The 18687-nt window shown below is 41.7% G+C and overlaps 1 protein-coding gene across 1 annotated transcript; it reads left to right on the top strand.

Annotated features, from left to right (window-relative positions):
* The first annotated feature begins 1063 nt into the window (after nucleotides 1-1063).
* CDA (cytidine deaminase) lies at nucleotides 1064-17745 on the top strand. The gene is made up of 5 exons (XM_032956844.2): nucleotides 1064-1331; nucleotides 9776-9907; nucleotides 13084-13201; nucleotides 13780-13837; nucleotides 15896-17745. The coding sequence occupies exons 1-5, from the start codon at nucleotides 1325-1327 to the stop codon at nucleotides 16061-16063; spliced, it is 483 nt and encodes a 160-aa protein (XP_032812735.2). The 5' UTR covers nucleotides 1064-1324; the 3' UTR covers nucleotides 16064-17745.
* Nucleotides 17746-18687: the final 942 nt, after the last annotated feature.

Raw genomic sequence — 18687 nt, 5'->3', positions numbered from 1 at the left:
TACAATAATAAAATAAAACAATATAATTCTCACGACGTTGAAGAATGTATTGAGTACATTTATTATATTGATGTAATTTAGACTTAGGTTTTTTTTCACATCGGTTTACTGTATTATAGTTGAGTTGTTGCAGCCCCTTTGGCGTCTATGTACGAGGTGCCTCTGTGGATGTGTAGGCTTTGACTTTAACATAGATATTTCTGTGACCAGTCACAAGCTAATCCCTCAACTGTTTCAATGCTAAATGCTCCTGTTTGATATGTAAACCCCTTTGTCAAGGTGCCTCACTTCTCTCAACCAGTTTAAAAGACGCTGCGGATCTTAGCAGCGTTCATTGTAGCTCTGTCGTCCCGACAGGTTTGTTCCTTTCACCTGAAGAAGGCCACTTGTGTTGTGGCCAAAACGTCGTGAGAATTTTATCGTTTTATTTTATTATTTTATTCTCATTCTACGTGACTTTACTGAAAGAACCAAAGAGTACGCTCTAATGCTCTCGTTTTTTCATTGAAAATAGGTACATTTCTAAATATCACTGTCCTGGTCACAAAAGCAAAGTTTGTGGGGAATAATAGCCATTTCCCGCACTTTTGAAGTATAAGCAATTCGGAAATAACACTTATTACCCAGGAACAAAAAATTAATGTTTTACACTTATTAATGGAGTGGATTATTAACTTTGCTTTTGTGTCCTGGTCACAAAAGCAAAGTTTGTGGGGAATAATAGCCATTTTCTGTACTTTTTAGGCATAAGAAATTAGAAAATAACACAACCCAGGAACAAACGATGTAATATATGGCATTGCCTTTGAAACTGATTGGTCCACACCAGAGACAACTTTCTTTTGAACCTTGTCTCAAACAGTGTTAGACCAGAGCACACCAAAAGGAGAACAGCACAAAGACAATGCACGTATCAGAGCAGTTTTAGCTCGGGGTGACCAGCCAGCTGCATCATGGGTCTATTTACTAAACGTGTCCAATTAAAATCCCCTCCCATCCCCACACCCCCGGGGATTGCTTTCGAAAGCCACCGGGAGAGATCGATGCCAATTGCGCCAGATTCCCGGTCCATCCAGAAGTGTTGGCAACGCCCAAGTCGACCTCGTGTTCACCGACCAGCCAAAAACCGACTGTCATCAGCTCCGATCTCTCTTGTCTGCAACGCACGGCTCGCGCTTATTTAATTATATTCCTTTCTGTGGTCGGAAATGAGTGAGCAAAGTCAGCAAGCCCCCTTCCTGGGCAAACTCGTTCCTGGTCATATAAAGCGTGTGACAGCAGGTCCCCCTGACTTAATCGGTCGGACAAGTTTGTTGCCATCTCGATGGAACGTGAGTGTTACACCATTGTTGAATAGTCTTTACTCGCACAGATACATCACATTCTGTGTACTGTAGTGTGTGTGTGCTGTGTGTTTTCACATCGCATTGGTGCTGACAAGTTGCGAACATAACATATGGTACATGGACTTTGCCGGCCGACGAAAGATGCAAGTTTATACCTAAGATTGGATTGTCGCGTGTGGAATTTGACCAACATGTTTTTGCGTGTTGAAACAGTATTGTTCGTAAGAGAGAGAGTGTGTGTAATGCTGCATACTATTTTTCACGGAAACAATGTGTGACTCTGCCTTCGTGTTTCTATGCTGTATACACAACATTTATTTACGTTGTTGTTGATACGATGTGAATGCCTGTTGTATGGTGTATTTTTATGTGAACACAATTATTTGCCTCATCAATATGATGTGTGCATAGCACAGTGGAGCGATATTGCAGCAATCGGAACACGATATACCCATAAACTTGAGTCCATTTACTGGCCAAACATCGGCGCTAAGTAATATCGGAACCGGTCCTGGCTCTCCCGTAACACTCCCGTCACCAACCCGCATTGACCAGCGTGGTGAAGTATGGTCAAACAACCCCCCGTGAACGAAAGGGAGGGGAATCCGTTATCCAGCAGTGGATTGACAAAGGACTGTAGGTTTACATGATCAGAATCTACTGTTTACAGTGTTCTTTGTGTACCTGGTTATACCCTATATTGCACGTTCACTTGGTGACGCATGTTGAGTCAAGTTGGTGGACTTTGTAAGGTCCAGGGAAATAAGAGTTTTGCAGGACCATATGGCGTACAGCCGTTTAAATATGGGCTAAAACATTGTTTTGGGTATATTTCTTTGTGTTTCTCCCTTGTGATGGGACTTTGTAGGGTGAACGTTGAGATTTATAAGGGCACGGGGTGACCAATAAGGTCGGAATTGGTCTGTAATAAGGTAGGGCACTGATGAGGGGTTGGCAGGTTTGAAGATGCTGTTGAGAACCTCTTTCGTTGAAAATTGGTGTGCTTTCAATTCGAGTTATTTCTACCAAATCAAATCGGTACTTTTAGTATTCGCACCATTCCTATTGCGCAAGGTTATTTTTCAGACGAGTATAGTCTGCGGTTGCATTGCGGATGGAGGCGATGTTAATCTGCCGTTTTACTCAATGAAGTAATTTGTGTCCTTGGGCGAAGTTTGGACACATTAATTATTAAATTTCAGTTGTATACAATTTAAAAAAATGATATACACCCGGGATTCCTTATGTGAGGGACAAGGCGACCCCCCCCCCCCCCCCCCCCTAATATAGAAGTCAATCTCTTCTAGATTTAAAGCTTTCGTGACTGCAAGGATCCATACTCTTTGGTTCTATTCGGTAAAGTCACGTAGGTAAAAAATAAAACAACAAAAAACTCTGCCTATGTTTTGCGAGTACAATTTCAAAGTTGGAGCGTGACTCCGCCACACACGGGGGCTTACTCTTCGAATAACGCCATGTGATAGGTGACGGCCACTGTCAAGCCCAACAAACGTGACATGTAACGTCCACTTTCAAGCCCAACAAACGTGAGCCGTCTGCAATACACGCTCCGTATTAACCAAGGAGGCCGCGCTGCCGGGCTTCGAACTGCAAATAGTAGCAGACGCGCGGCAGATCTGCAACGTGACCGCCCCAACTCACGAAACCTTTTGGCCACGAGTTGCCTCACGAGTCAAATAGAAATGCGTGTTGAGCTGTGCCTGACATGTGCACGTACTCTAAACATGCCATTCCCTTTTCGATTACTCGCGTAACGGCATGGCGCACTGGGATGAAATGTGTTCTATAAATTCACAAAGGTATAATTGCTATGCTTTGGTTCTTTCGGTAAAGTCACGTAGATAGAAAATAAAAAAAACATTGATGTAGATTGGAGCCTGGTTCTTAATCGGAGGGAGTGTACTGGCAGTCTATAATGTCGACTATATCCTGGTTAAATTCCATGGTGAATTTGATGGCTGCGTGTATAGAGGTTGAAGAGGATGGTGTTTTATATGTCGGTTATGAAAATTTTGATGAAAATAATAAAAATTAAATGAATTTTGGGAAAACGCGTAATTATCCGAAATTATGTTAATTGATGTAATTTTGCGAGTGTGTGTGATTATTGTAATGCTAGCCGTTATGATAATTAGGCCCTGCCTCGCTGACGAGGGTCAGGTTATCAATCGGGATCATACAATTGATCGTATGAAGTTATACCAGTGTGATGCAAGTATGCCAGAGTAAGCTGCGCTTTATTGTTTAATTTCATATTAACGCTCGGCAATACAATTATTCTCGCTTTAACATTTACTGAGTGTATTAGTGTGTTTATGTCAGGTCTCCAATTCAGATCTTAACGCAGAATACAGTTCTTGTAATAAGATTATTATTCATGAACAGGAAGAAAACACACCAAACTTCTGTGTTTAAGCAATTTATTCTACCTAAAACCTTATTCCCACCACATCCATCCCAGAAGAATTCCCTCATCAAAACGCTACACCATAGAGCTCAATATATCCATAATAAAGGTTTTTTTGGGTTGGATCGCGTAACTATATAAATGTGTCGTTAAAACCCGCCACCACCCGACACAGCCAACTAGTAAGGGTTGTCACATAAACAGAACGTGCCAATTCGTCACTAGTACAGCACACCGGTGTGTTGGAGAGCCAAGCCACAACATTTACAATCTGAGTACGACGTTTCACCAGTAATTACAACTAGCTTCATCAGGCGACAGCCAGATTTGTGGAGAAGTCTTACTGTTTCGTTCCTTATATAGAGGCGTAGATGTGTTGTGATCGAAACGTCGTGGTTTTTGTTATTTTAAAAATCTTTTTTATTCTTTTCTTTTATTCTTATTTTTTTATTACTGAAAGAACCAAGAATAAGTCTACATCATAGACTGCCAGTACACTCACTCAAGTTAAGAACCAGGCTACAGTCTACATTATAGACTGCCAGTACACTCACTCAGCTTAATAACTATTGCTACGGTCTACATTATAGACTGCCAGTACACTCACCAAACTTAATAACCAAGCTACAGTCTACATTATAGACTGCCAGTACACTCACTCCGATTAAGAACTAGGCAACAGTCCACATTAATGTTTTTATTTTTTATTCTTATTTTTAAAATAATTTATATTTTTATTCACTTTTTAAAAATAATTTTTCTATCTACGTGACTTTACCGAAAGAACCAAAGAATATTAATTTCTACAGTCACGAAAGCTTTAAGTAAAAATGTAGCTCTAATTGCTATATATTAAACATCTATTCCCTACTCTTTCGTTCTTTCAGTAAAGTCACGTAGGTCGAAAAATATCTCATTCGCCTCTGAGAATGTGACTATTTTACTTTTTAAAAAATCTCAACCTAATGGAATCTGTCAAACATCTTGTCAAGTATTTTCAACGACCAGGTTAAAGTCCGGATTTTACCGAAAGTTAAGTGGCAGTGCAAAAAAATGCACCCACATTAAGTCTGTAAAAGCTTTCAGATCCATAAACACATAAAGAACTCAGAGATTTACAACAGACCCACACACAGAAGCCCATACACAATTCATGGCACCAGTCTGGTTTAATCATGTGTTATGCGGACAACTTCAAAGGGATCCCTACTCTTTGGTTCTATTCGGTAAAGTCACGTAGGTAAAAAATAAAACAACAAAAATCACGACGTTTCGGCCACAACACAAGTGGCCTTCTTCAGGTGAAGGAACAGAACTGTCGGGACGACAGCACTTCATTGACCGCTGCTAAGATTTGCAGCGTCTTTTAAGCTCGGTGGGAGGAGCAGGGTGCCTTGACAAAGGAGTTTACATATCAAAAATAGCTATTTTAAAGTGTTGAAACAGCAGGGTGTTAAAGTCAGAAAATTAGCATGTAACTGGGGGATTAGCATGTTTTTGTTGTGTAGAGGGTGAGGAGGATGGGTCACTGTGTGTGTGCAATAGAAACGGAAAAATTAAAGATCGGCAAGAATGTGCTGTGAGGGGAGAGTAGAAAAAAGGGTTTAATAGAAAATTCGGAAAGAAAATGCTTGCTATACCATTACTTGAAATTGCTGTTAGAAATTAGTTAACGTTTGGTATGATTTAAAATGTCTTTCCAATGGTTGCTTAATTTGAAACCATCCTCTCGGTTGAAGTTATGTCTGTGTTTGTATATCTGAATGGCTTCGTGGACAAATCTCTGGTGATAACCTGTAGGTTTACAGAGAACCTTGGTATCGGAGAAGACAATCTCATGATCACCCATAGCGTTGTAACAATGATCAGCCACAGCAGATGAATTCGTTCTGCCGTGTTTCAGATCTGATTTGTGCTCGCGAATTCGGTCAGAGATATGTCGTTTCGTCTCCCCGACATAGCAATCACCGCAGGTACAACTCAATTTGTAAATTCCGGGGTACTGTAAGTCAGGGATGACATCCTTCACGGATGGGATCAGGTCACGGATTTTGTGTACTGTATTGAACCGGACCAGGATCTTGTGTTTGTTTAGAATTTTGGAGATCTTTTTAGTAACGCCTGCTATATATGGTAGTGTGATGGTTTTGACCGGAGTATCAAGTGGTTGTTTCTGTATGGAGGGAGAAACAGCTTGGCGGATAGTACGGTCGGAGTATCTGTTTCTCTTGAGGGCCAGGTGTACATGTTTTAATTCACTTGTCAGGTGGTGTTGGTCCGAAATGCAATGAGCCCTGTGGTATAACGTTTTGATGAGAGAATTCTTTTGAGCTGGGTGGTGGTGGGAATCAGGCTTCAAGTAGGAATCTGTGTGGGTGGGTTTCCTGTAGACAGAATGCCCCAATGAGCCATCAGGTCTCCTCTCAAACAGAACATCCAAGAATGGTAGCTTGCCATCTTTCTCCACTTCCATGATTAATTTGATGGCGGGATGTCTGGAATTGATGTGGTGTAGGAAAAGGTTCAAAGCTGGGAGGCCATGTGGCCAAATGACGAAAGTGTCATCCACATGTCTCTTCCACAGGGAAGGTCTGGATGGCGTCTGATTCAAATTTCTCCATGAAAACATTGGCTATCACTGGTGATAAGGGAGAACCAATGGGGATACCCTCATTTTGTTTGTAGAAGGTGCCATTCCAAGTAAAGTATGTATTGGTGAGGCAGTGTCTAACCAGCGCAGGTGTATCAGGGTCTAGTCCATGTTGTACCAAATTTTCAATTATTTCAATGGTATCAGGTACTGGGACCTTGGTGAACAAGAGACCACATCGAAGCTGACAAGGATATCGTCAGGGGACAGTACAACGTCTTTGACCATAGAGACCAATTGGGCTGAGTTAAGTACTGCTGAGGAGGTCTTGCCAGTGAAAGGTAGCAAGGTATCTGACAGAAAACGTGCTAGCTTATAGGTAGGGTAGTTGATCGTGGATACGATGGGTCGTAGTGGAGTGCCTTCTTTATGAATCTTGGGGAGACCATAGAATCTAGGGGGTCTAGCAGCAGAAGGTTTTAGGGAGGGACATTTAGTTGGTTCGATTAGGGAGGTCGAACTTGTGATGATCTTGTTGGTTTTTATAGTTAGGCTATTAGTAGGGTCATTTTTAATTTTTGAGTAACTTCCATCGTTGAGTAGTAGCACATCAGATCTGAAACACGGCAGGACGAATTCATCTGCTGTGGCTGATCATTGTTACAACGCTATGGGTGATCATGAGATTTTCTTCTCCGATACCAAGGTTCTCTGTAAATCTACAGGTTATCACCAGAGATTTGTCCACGAAGCCATTCACATATGCAAACACAGACACAACTTCAACCGAGAGGATGGTTTCAAATTAAGCAACCATTGGAAAGACGTTTTAAATCATACCAAACGTCAACTAATTTCTAACAGCAATTTCAAGTAATGGTATACCATACTTTCTATTAAACCCTTTTTTCTACTCTCCCCTCACAGCACATTCTTGCCGATCTTTAATTTTTCCGTTTCTATTGCACACACACAGTGACCCATCCTCCGCACCCTCTACACAACAAAAACATGCTAAGCCCCCAGTTACATGCTAATTTTCTGACTTTAACACCCTGCTGTTTCAACACTTTAACACAGCTATTTTTGATATGTAAACTCCTTTGTCAAGGCGCCCTGCTCCTCCCACCGAGCTTAAAAGACGCTGCGAATCTTAGCAACGGTCATTGAAGTGCTGTCGTCCCGACAGTTCTATTCCTTCACCTGAACAAGGCCACTTGTGTTGTGGCCGAAACGTCGTGATTTTTGTTGTTTTATTTTTTACCTACGTGACTTTACCGAATAGAACCAAAGAGTATGGATCCTTGCAGTCACGAAAGCTTCAAATCTAGAACTTCAAAGGGAGTCGCAAATCCCACAAATCCGATTTAAACACAATGCGTTATGCATCCTTCGAAAGGGCTGCGTAACACACTATTCTGGTTTAAACACCGCCGGGCTCACTCTCCGTGACCGGGTGAGGAGCACGGTAATCCGGGAGAGCCTCAAGAGTCGAGCCGCTGATCTTCCCGATCGAGAGGAGCAGTTGAGGTGGTTCGGGCACGTGGTAAGGATGCCCCCTGATAGACTCCCCCTGGAATTCTACCGGGCACGTCCCACTGAGAGAAGATCCTGGGGCCGGCCCAGGACACGCTGGCGTTTGCTCAGCTGACCTGGGAACGCCTGGGAATTCTCCAGGAAGAGCTAGAGTCTGTCGTCAGGGAAAGGGAGGTCTGGACCACCCTACTCAACATGCTGCCGCTGCGAACCCTCACCAGGACAAGCGGACTGATAAACGAACGAACAAAACAAACCAGTGATTACATTAGTATGTGAAATCAATGTAAGCAACTGCCATGTGTTGTCAATCATGTGTTTGTAATTTAAGTCACACCAGTCTCTTGCAACACTCCATCTGTTGCGTGGTTCACAAGTTAGCAGTGTGAGCTTGTGGCTCTGGCGAAAGCAATTTCAGACTGATAAGACGCCACCTCAACAAAATGTTGTACCTTGATTAACTCAACTACGGGTGAGTTGTACTGTACATGAATGCTCCCACGTCTATGCTCGCTACCTTCACCAACCCACACTTGCCATTAGTTCAGTATCGACAAATTACCTCACATACATGCACAGTCGGGTGGGGGATGCACGCATCCAGTGGTAGATGGACAAATTGCTGTAAACGTACCTGAGTTATGTTTATAATCTTGAGAAGGAAGTTTGAACTACATTGAAGTTGCAGCCTGTAAGTTAGCCTGCATGTGATGACTGCAAGTGTTGCCAACTCTTTCAAGTGGGGAAAAAAAGTCAAACGAACCAAAACAAATAAATCACTGAATGTCAAAAGATAGACCTGAGGTCATAAAAATGTCATGACAATTTTCCACAAACTGATACAGGATCCCTTTACGTGGAATTCCACCCACATCTGCTGATTGTCTTTCCAGAAAGTCTACATAGTTGTCGCTTGTCACTTTGATAACATGTTGTGGTTCGGGAAACTCAAAGTTGTGACATCTAGTGCCAAAATCACTGAGTTGGCAACACTGATGACCACATTAAAAAATGCCTAGTTTTGTAATCGTTTCGTAAGAGGCATTACACAATGGATAAATGAGTAAGAAATTCGAGAATAGGTTTTCCCCTTTTTTTCTGGCAACAAAACAGGTATGCATAAAACAGATGTTAAGATATATATTCTTGGTTCTTTCAGTAAAGTCACGTAGAAGGGAATCAATAAAATAATTAAAATATAAACAATAAAATTATCACGACGTTTCGACTGCAACACAAGCAATCATCATCAGGTGTGAAAACCACAGCAAGAAAATGGTAATGTTTTATATTTGTATTATTTTATTGTTTCCCTTCTACGTGACTTTACCGAAAGAACCAAGAATATGAATCCCTTCAGTCACGAAAGCTTTGAATCAGGTGTTAAGATGTTAAAACATCAAACTAAAACCTTTTACAAGGAATCATGTCTGCATTAACCACAATACTTGTGGTCAGAATGCAAAAAAAGTACTCTGATAATATAATGCATTGTCTTTGAAACTGATTGGTCCACACCAGAGAAAACTTTCTTTTGAGCCTAGTCTCAAAACGGTGTTAGACCAGAGGATGCCAAAAGGCTTCTTTTGCACTGTACATAGCCAAGCGTACTAATCGGAAGTGCGAAAAATATAGTGTAGTTCTTGCAAATTCATTAAATATAACGTATAATTTATCTTTAAAAAAATACAGTTTGGTAAAAATGATTAAGTTAAACCGATTGATATTGTGAAAAGTAAAAAGGGCATGCGTATACAGTTGAAAAATGCAACTTCTCATCTTGTGTAAATCGTGCATCTGGAGGCAGTGGTTAAGCAATTATAATTTCATGTCTCCATGATCCTTAACCCTGCGGTGTAAATGTGTTTTGAGCAGATACAGAAGGAAATAAGTGGGTGTTGGAGCTCATACAACTCAGCCGTGATGTGCTCAAGCAATCATACAGCCCTTACAGCAAATTCCCAGTAGGCGCTGCTCTGCTCACCACCGATGGAACCATCTACACTGGTAACAGCTGAGACTGATTGTGTGCAATAATTATGTAAACACTGTACACAAACTCATTATTATATGTGGAGCATTATTGATGAAAGCTTGAGTAATCAGAACTCCGTATTGTGTCTCCACGTATAAATACAAAAATGTTTCCCCATTAGCCTATTGGCTTTCTAGACAAATGCATTTGCCAATAACATTGGGAACCTAGCACCATTTGTTTAAGAAACCTGACTCTCCTGATAACAATCACGAGGTCTAATCCGGTCTGGAATTTGCTTGTTCAAACAAATGCTGCTGGATATTAGTCTGTGCAGCTACAGAGTAAATCGCCGCTCATGTGCTTTCAACACATTAAAATATTCAAACCGAAATATAAAGACTATAATTTCCTGCCTCCTATTTAAAAAAAAAACTGACTGTATATACTTTATATGATATACTATAGTAAATGGGCATGCAGTGGTTGCTTCGTTGTGAGCAACAACATCAATTGTACACTACTTACATGCTCTCACATCTACGCTCCTCGCATTCACCAACTACACTGAGCAGTGTGGTGAAGTATGGTCAAATAACCCCCATAACCTGCATGGTGTGGGAAGGCCCTCATGCAGCTATGAACTGACGAAGGATTCTACATGTATATATGTTTTATTTAAATATTTGATTTATTATTTGGCTAATGTTGCATGCATTGAATTGCCCATGTGAGAATACATTAATTATTATTCATGGAAATTATATGCTTCTACGTTACAGATAACGGAGTAAACAAAACTACAAATGAGAGTGAAAAATATAAACAGTACAAAAGAGTTGGTTGGCAAAAAAGAACAAAAAATATTTATTGAACCGAAATGTGACCCCGAAATCATAAACGAATGTATCACACTATGGGGGTGAATGGTTACCTAATTTTAAATAAACAATTATTATTCTTGGTTCTTTCGGTAAAGTCTCACATAGAAGGGAAACAATAAAATAATTAATATATAAAATAATAAAATACTCACGACGTTTCGACTGCAACACAAGCAATCATCATCAGGTGTGAAAACCACAGCAAGAAAATTTGAAAAAAGTGGCGTTTTTTTACCTTAGCACCACGGAGAGCGATTTGGCAGTTTGTTCGAAATGGACGAGTCCATCTATGTTCGGAAAAGAGGAGGGGGGAGACGAAAATAATGGATGCGGTCTGAAAGCCACCGTAAGCGTGAACAATCAATTAAGACCCGAAATGGTTGATCAAATCCTTACAATGATTGCTATGCCAGAATCCATCTTCTCGGTTGAAATTGTCTCTGTGTTTGTATATGTCGATAGCCTCATGAACGAATCTCTCATGGTAGCCAGATGGCTTGCAAAGAACCACTGTCTTGGAGAAGTCAATGTCATGTGAGCCTGCTGAATTATAACAGTGATCTGCCACGGCCGAGGTGTTGGTCCTACCGTGTTTTAGATCTGCTTTGTGTTCACGAATGCGATCCGAGACATGTCGTTTGGTTTCTCCAATGTAACTACTACCACAGAGGCAACTTAGTTTGTAAACGCCAGGGTACTGTATGTCCGGAATCACATATTTTACAGACGGAACCAGATCACGGATTTTATGTAATGTGTTGAATTGGACCTGGATCTTGTGTTTATTCAATATTTTGGAGATCTTTTTTGTGATCCCCGCAATGTAGGGTAAAGTGATGGTTTTGAAAGGCACCTCAAGAGGGTCCTTCTTCATGGTTGGAGTGATAGCTTGGCGGATTGTGTAGTCAGAGTAACCATTAGCCTTAAGAGCTTGGTGTACGTGCTTGAGTTCACTGGCAATGTGTTCCTGGTCGGATATGCATTGGGCTCTATGGTGCAGAGTCTTGATGAGGGAATTCTTCTGGGATGGATGGTGGTGGGAATCCGGTTTCAGGTAAGCATCTGTATGGGTAGCTTTCCTGTAGACAGAGTGGCTCATTGAACCATCAGGTCTCTTTTTTATTAGGACATCGAAAAAAGGTAGCTTGCCATCTTTTTCGACTTCCATGGTAAATCTTATGGCTGGATGTATGGAATTGATGTGGTCGAGGAATTGGTCTAGAGCAGGCCGGCCATGTGGCCAGATGACAAAAGTGTCATCCACGTACCTCTTCCATAAGGTTGGGCGCAGAGTGGCAGTCTGGATGGCGTCAGTCTCAAATTTCTCCATGAAAATTTTGGCTACAACCAGAGATAGGGGGGAGCCCATTGGGGTGCCCTCAGTTTGTTTGTAGACAATTATTGTACAGGGACTGTGGATCGAGCTTCCCAATGTATTTTTTTCCCTTAAAAAAAAAATTGTCCACGAAACTATCCTTAGTTTGTGTTCAAATGATTATCAGGGCCACATGACGCTGGGAAGTGGACGCAAAGTAAACAGGAATGTGACATGGATTACACTGATCACCACAACGATGTACAAAACTGGCCAGTTTGAAGATAATTTGCACAGCCAGCACATTTCATAGCCACGACCCGCGATTGAGGGTAACAGGCACCAGGCTACAAAGAGAGGGGACCATTGGATACTGGGCTCCAATGTATTCCTTGCACCAGGGTCCATGCCATTCACGCTATGCCACTGGCCTCACTCACATGCAAGCTTGTCCAAAGGTCTTCACCATACCCCTTGCATCACTTTGGCTCTACAAAATAATGAGTGAGATTTACTGATTGGTGCCCCATAGTCGTGCCCACTGGTGAATCTCAGCCATGGGAGTTCTCAAAACTTCATAGCCCTGGATTATTGGCAGTCAATCATAATCAGTGATTCCTCGGTCAAATGTACATTGAAGTGGTGATCATATCCTGTTTACAGCACTGAGTCAGAGGTGGAAATTCCACATTCATATGGCAGGGGCGAGGCGATTCATGGGACAACCACTGTTGACTTCCCCACAAATTGGTATTAAATTACCGACCTTGGAGGGATGATGGACTGACTCAACCCCCAACCAGGATATGAACTGGCAAAAACGTATGATTGTAAACCGGTCACTACCGTTGAGACACTGAGCTGGTTGATTCACTTGAAATTCGGGTTGACATGAGTTGATGTCTAATTAACTTGTTTTTTTATGTCACTCCATGCATTTCTGTGACTCCTTTACCCGAACACCTTACACCTGCATCGTGACAATCTTCTACTATCGCATGACGCCAAGGCTGTAATGTGGAGAATGCATGCTACAACCTTGGAATTTGTGCTGAGCGAACAGCTATTTTTAAGGCTGTCTCCGAGGGTCATCACAGCTTCAAAGCCATAGCCGTGGCAGCGTCCAGGTGAGCAGAGTGATATATATATAACACACAGGGCCACCCAGAGGAGGGAGGGGGCCCTACCATGGGCCTGGTTTGTTGAAAATGTTATTATTTAAATAACTTATATGTGTATTGAAATAAATGCATTTTTAAAATCAAACAAGTGGTCTTTTGTCTAAAGAAATTGGGATGTAGGTTTGAACACTAGATGGTGGAATTCTGCACCGGGCCTCCAAGAATACCTGGGCTGCTCCGGTCACACAAGCCTCATTTTGCGTGATAATTGTAGAGTTATCTGCGGATTACAGTCAAGTCTCAATCATGTGGGGTAATGGGGGGGGGGCTTGGATAAAACATGGATAATGTAAAACAAATGTAACTTAGGTTATAAAATGTGTATTGTTTAGTGGAGACAAATCTATTGCTCTCACATCTATGCTCCCCATGTAAAACCATTCAGACTGACCAGCGTAGTGAAATATGGTCAAATAATCCTCACAACCCTCACCACATGGGGAGGACGTCATCCAGCAGTGGATTAACAAAGAGTGCTAAACGTAGACGTGCTGTGTGTGTCGTGCTGGATGTGTTTGCCGCAGTGACGTTCTTGATGACTTCATCTCACCATGCGGAGCATGCCGGCAGGTCATGCGAGAGGTGGGTTCATGACTACTGCCGTTTCCCCCGGAGCTAGCTGGAGGCCTCTTGTGTTATCCTCCATATCAAGGATGGAAAACCTTTTTCTTACTGAGGGTCAAGAAGGACCACACTTTAATTCCAAGTGGCTGCAAAAACGGATTTGATTAAATAATGGGTGGGGAATCTTCACATAGCTTTGGCGGGCCACACATTAACAGACAACTTGGTATTATCCAATAATAACGCGAACAGTAATTGGCACTCGCCCGCACGCGTGATTAAATTAGAAACAGCATTAACAGGTCAAAAATATTTTCCTTTGGTACCTGTAAGTGCAGCTAAGATGCTTACAGTGTTTGTAGGCTTTTTAAGGAAGTACAACTATTCCAATTTTACTATTAGTGTTTTGTCATAAGATGAAGGAATTTCTCTTTGGAAGTCTCACAGTTAGTGCACCACCCAATCAATAGTGGCCCTGGAATGTCACAGAACTTTCTGAAATTACAAACATACCATAGTCAAACAAGACTTTGACTCTCATTAACATTAGAATCCCATTCCAGCCTATGGGCATTCTGGAGCAATGCCCCATTGCAGCATTTATTTAAGCAAGCAAATTAGAGACCAGCATTTAATTTTTTGAGTCGCATCAGCCGAGTCAGACCTGTTTAGACATTTTTAGAGTGTCTGTTGTCATAGGCAAGAGGCCCCCATTAAATAGTTGCAGTCACTTAAAATTGCCTCTTTATTCATCTTAAGGACACACCTGTTATATGCCCTAGAAAGTCGTGATTGAATATATATAAATAAACATGATCGTATTCTTTGGGTCTTTTGGTAAAGTCACGTAGATAGGTTCAAAGAAAATAACCAAAAATTATGACGTTTCGATCGCAACACAAGTGGTCGTCTTCAGGAAAAGGGGGGTTTAGCTTCCAAAGGCAAACTATTTATAAGGGTTTGAAATGGGTGTAGCCCAAATGTCAGCAGCCAATGTTAATGCAAGTGGTGGGAGCCAACCCGACGGTGGTTGGTTTTCCACCAATCAAAGGGCTGCCAGGTGAAAATTAGCATGTTAATGAGATTAGCATGCAACCGATGGGTAGTCGGCGCGCGATGTGGCTGTGTTGCGTGAATCTTGTGAACGCGCAAGTTTGAAATGGGCATAAAGCACAACTAACATCGGAAGGTGGTAGGATGGGAACATCAAAGCCAGTTATGACTTAAACTGGTTGATAACGTCCTTCCAATGATTGCTCAGTTTGCACCCATCTTTGCGGTTGAAATTGTGTTCATGAACAAATCTTTGTTGATAGCCAGTGGGCTCGCAAAGTACCTTCGTCTTAGATAAATCAATTTCGTGAGCCCACCTCATTAAAACAATGATCAGCCACGCCCGAGGTATTGGTCCTACCGTGTTTCAGATCTGCCTTATGTTCACGAACATGGTCCGAGACATGTCGCTTCGTTTCCCCAATGTAACTACTGCCGCAGACACAGCTTAGATTGTAGACGCCGGGGTATTGCATGTCAGGGATCACATCCTTCAAAGATGGGATCAGATCACGAATTTTATGTAGTGTTAAATCGAACCTGGATCTTGTTTGCTCATGATTTTGGAAATAATTTTTAGTGACTCCTGCTATGTATGGCAAGATGATGGTTTTGATTGGATCCTCAGATGGTTCTTTCCCAACAGTTAGGGTGATAGCTTACGGATTGTGTAGTCTGAATATCCATTCGTCTTGAGAGCTTGGCCAGTTCACTGGCTAGGTGATGGAAATATTCTTCATTGTGACTGGTCCGAGACCACGAACTTACTACTCTCTAGAACCCAGTTTAATGACAGATTTCCAAAACTCAGATTCAAACCCAGGCTCTTCGTGGTGCTGGCATTCGCCCCCTAAGCCACTGCGATATCTCAAAATGATAGCAAAGATGTATTCCTAAATATGGCAGTACGATAAGGAGAGTATCTAACACAATCACTCTTGTGTTTCAATATTGAACTTTGCAAAGGTATTCAACATTAGTTTGTTCAATTAATTTTCCACCCTTATTTTTCATTATGCACAGTTTGGCACAGAATGGACGGTTATCTTGACAGCTCGACATGGCTCTTCATATCGTGCATACTCGGTGGAAGAGCTGCTGCCCATGTCCTTTGGTCCTCACCATCTCAACCAGAATAAGATTCCTCCTGGAAGCATTGTGGCAGAAGTGCAGGAAAAAAATAATCACTGAAAATATTCAATCATGCAACCCAGCAACTTTACAGAGCATGGCCTGCACATCAGGGTCAACTATTAGGCCATTTATGTTATTGTTATATACTTTTCAGTCCACCCTTCCACTGGGATTTGATTCATTTTCTTGCTCATATTTACAAATCAATATTTATCTCTACTTTATTTTGTCTATGCATTGTAAATTGCAATACATATTCCGAATAAAGACAAATACACAGGTGCCTTAGGTGACCCCAGAATGCATAATAAATGCATCTGGCCCCAATCAGCTAATTTGTATTTTTTATGAGGACTAATCAGTGAAAATTGCATAAAAACTCACACATTTAACTAACTTAGCTTTAGTGTCGCGTATGTAAGGTATACATGCCTGTATATGTAGTACATAATACATACGAAATAATGTATATCTTTGTAAATAATTATATAAAATGGTGATTTCAAATAGATTGTTTTATAAATGTGTATCATTGGCCATGGTGTATCCCCTGCTGCGTAATTTGTCGCCATAATTTTATGGCCCTTTGAAAGCACAACCAATCTCACGCTTGCACATTAACTCATCTAATCACCTTATCAAAAGAATGCTGGCGAACAGAGTGGAACAACGCAGATGTCCAGAATAAAGACCTCATTCGAGATCCAAACATCGCACCTCCTGGCTTTGACAGTCCACGATGGTGTACCATCAACTGCATCAGAACATCAACATGCCGATATACGTATCTCCTTCATAAATGGAAGATTAAGACTATGGACCTTACCGTTAACCACAATAGCATGCATTCCTCAAACGGACTAGCAAAACTACACGAACTGTCCTGAAGCCCTCTCGTGGCTAACAGACATCGACGTTGGCATTTAGCTCCTGAACATATTGCCATACGAAATTATATAATACATTCACCTGATAAATATCTGCAGTAGTCAAATTCTCAGGCACGTTTTAACCACGAGCTGCCATTCTGTTCACGAGTCTTGTTCATCAGTCATTCATCCAATAGTATATCCGATTCATGTTCTCTGATCCACGTGCTATTCTATGTAGTTCAGTGTAATTCTGATCATGCATCTTTCCATACTACTTTGCCTACTTTTAATTTCGTATTCAAGTTTGTCTGTGTATCTTATCCATATCATAGCTGGTAGTATACACTGATTGAATAATTTTTTTAAAGTAATATCGACTGATATGCTGCAAATAATTGTTGAATTCCAATTTATATCGTATGATTAGCTGATTGTGACCGAGCAACTGATGCATATTCTTTGGCTTTAACATTTGAAATATAGCACAAATGTAGTCACGTTGCAAACGACCTGGAGTTGATTTTGGTGCAGATACCGAGGTGTGGTTACTACATGGTAGAATAAGTGTTTGAGATTATTGGAATACTTTATCAACACCAATGTGAGTGCCGTATTAATTATATTAAATGTTGCAATCGGCGACCACGACATTGAAAGTGTTTTTTTTAACCTCATGTATTCTTTTATCACCGCAATAAACCGTTTCACCCTCAGCAGTCCTGCTTCTAATTATGTACTTAAATGTAAACTTTAAGCACAGCAATTCGTGCAACATTTCACAGCAGTTATCAACTTCGGACGCTGTGAGGTGAGGCATGTTTCCGACGTTCTCTCTTGCTAAGCATGTGTAATAAAGCACTTCCACGACGACTGTAGACGTGTCTTTTATTAACAATATTACTACACAGCTCCGCTCTCTCTTCCCGGATGGTTCCGCTCTTTCCTCTTGCCGCATTGCGCGCGCTCCCTCATCCACCGTTGCGGCGCGTCTCTCTCGTCTCGCGCTCTCCGCTTGCTGGCGACTCTTGGGAGGAGAGAGGGCTTGGCTGGCAGAGGTGGCCACGTCCTCTCACTGTCTCTCCTTATTGCTTTCGGCGGAGCCAGGCTCCGCCTCTAGCCACGCCCCTCATAGAACCTTCACGATGCTTCCCGTACATACCCACGAGCTCCGCCCATTACCTTCGGCCCAGATGATTGGATATCAGTAACCCAGCAGTGACTATGCAGCGCTTCGTCGTCCCTTAGGTGGCACTCTCTCATTGCACATGCAAGGCGAGAAAACACGATGAACTTGTCATGTCACAATTAAGCATGGCACGTCCCGACTGAATCACTCTACATTAAATCTCAACACACATACACAGCAACTCGTAATCCTTTCAGTCCCGATGTCGCCATGTACTCAGAAACCTTTTGGGGGTTGTTATGCGATTCATGTGTGATAGTGACCGCAAAACCCACTGACAATGTTTGCTCACAACTATAGATTTTTATTTATTTAAAGCTTTCGTGACTGCAGGGATTCATATTCTTGCTTCTTTCGGTAAAGTCACGTAGAAGGGAAACAATAAAATAATAAAAAATATAAAACAATAAAATTCTCACGACGTTTCGACTGCAACACAAGCAATCATCATCAGGTGTGAAAACCACAGCAAGAAAATTTGAAAAAAGTGGCGTTTTTTTACCTTAGCATCACGGAGAGTGATTTGGCAGTTTGTTCGAATGGACGAGTCCATCTATGTTCGGAAAAGAGGAGGGGGGAGACGAAAATAATGGATGCGGTCTGAAAGCCACCGTAAGCGTGAA

The sequence above is a fragment of the Petromyzon marinus genome, chromosome 19, assembly GCF_048934315.1.
Source record: "Petromyzon marinus isolate PM22_M1 ecotype Great Lakes invasive population chromosome 19, UKy_Petmar_22M1.pri1.0, whole genome shotgun sequence".
Lineage (NCBI taxonomy): Eukaryota > Metazoa > Chordata > Hyperoartia > Petromyzontiformes > Petromyzontidae > Petromyzon > Petromyzon marinus.
Note: the sequence above shows the minus strand (reverse complement) of the source record. Positions and strands in the feature narration are given on the sequence as shown.

What these genes read in the sequence shown, in the direction of transcription:
- CDA (XM_032956844.2), top strand. An exon ending in ATAGCCGTGGCAGCGTCCAG is followed by an intron (nt 13,202 to 13,779) that starts GTGAGCAGAGTG and finishes TGTTTGCCGCAG; the next exon opens with TGACGTTCTTGATGACTTCA. An exon ending in GCCGGCAGGTCATGCGAGAG is followed by an intron (nt 13,838 to 15,895) that starts GTGGGTTCATGA and finishes CATTATGCACAG; the next exon opens with TTTGGCACAGAATGGACGGT.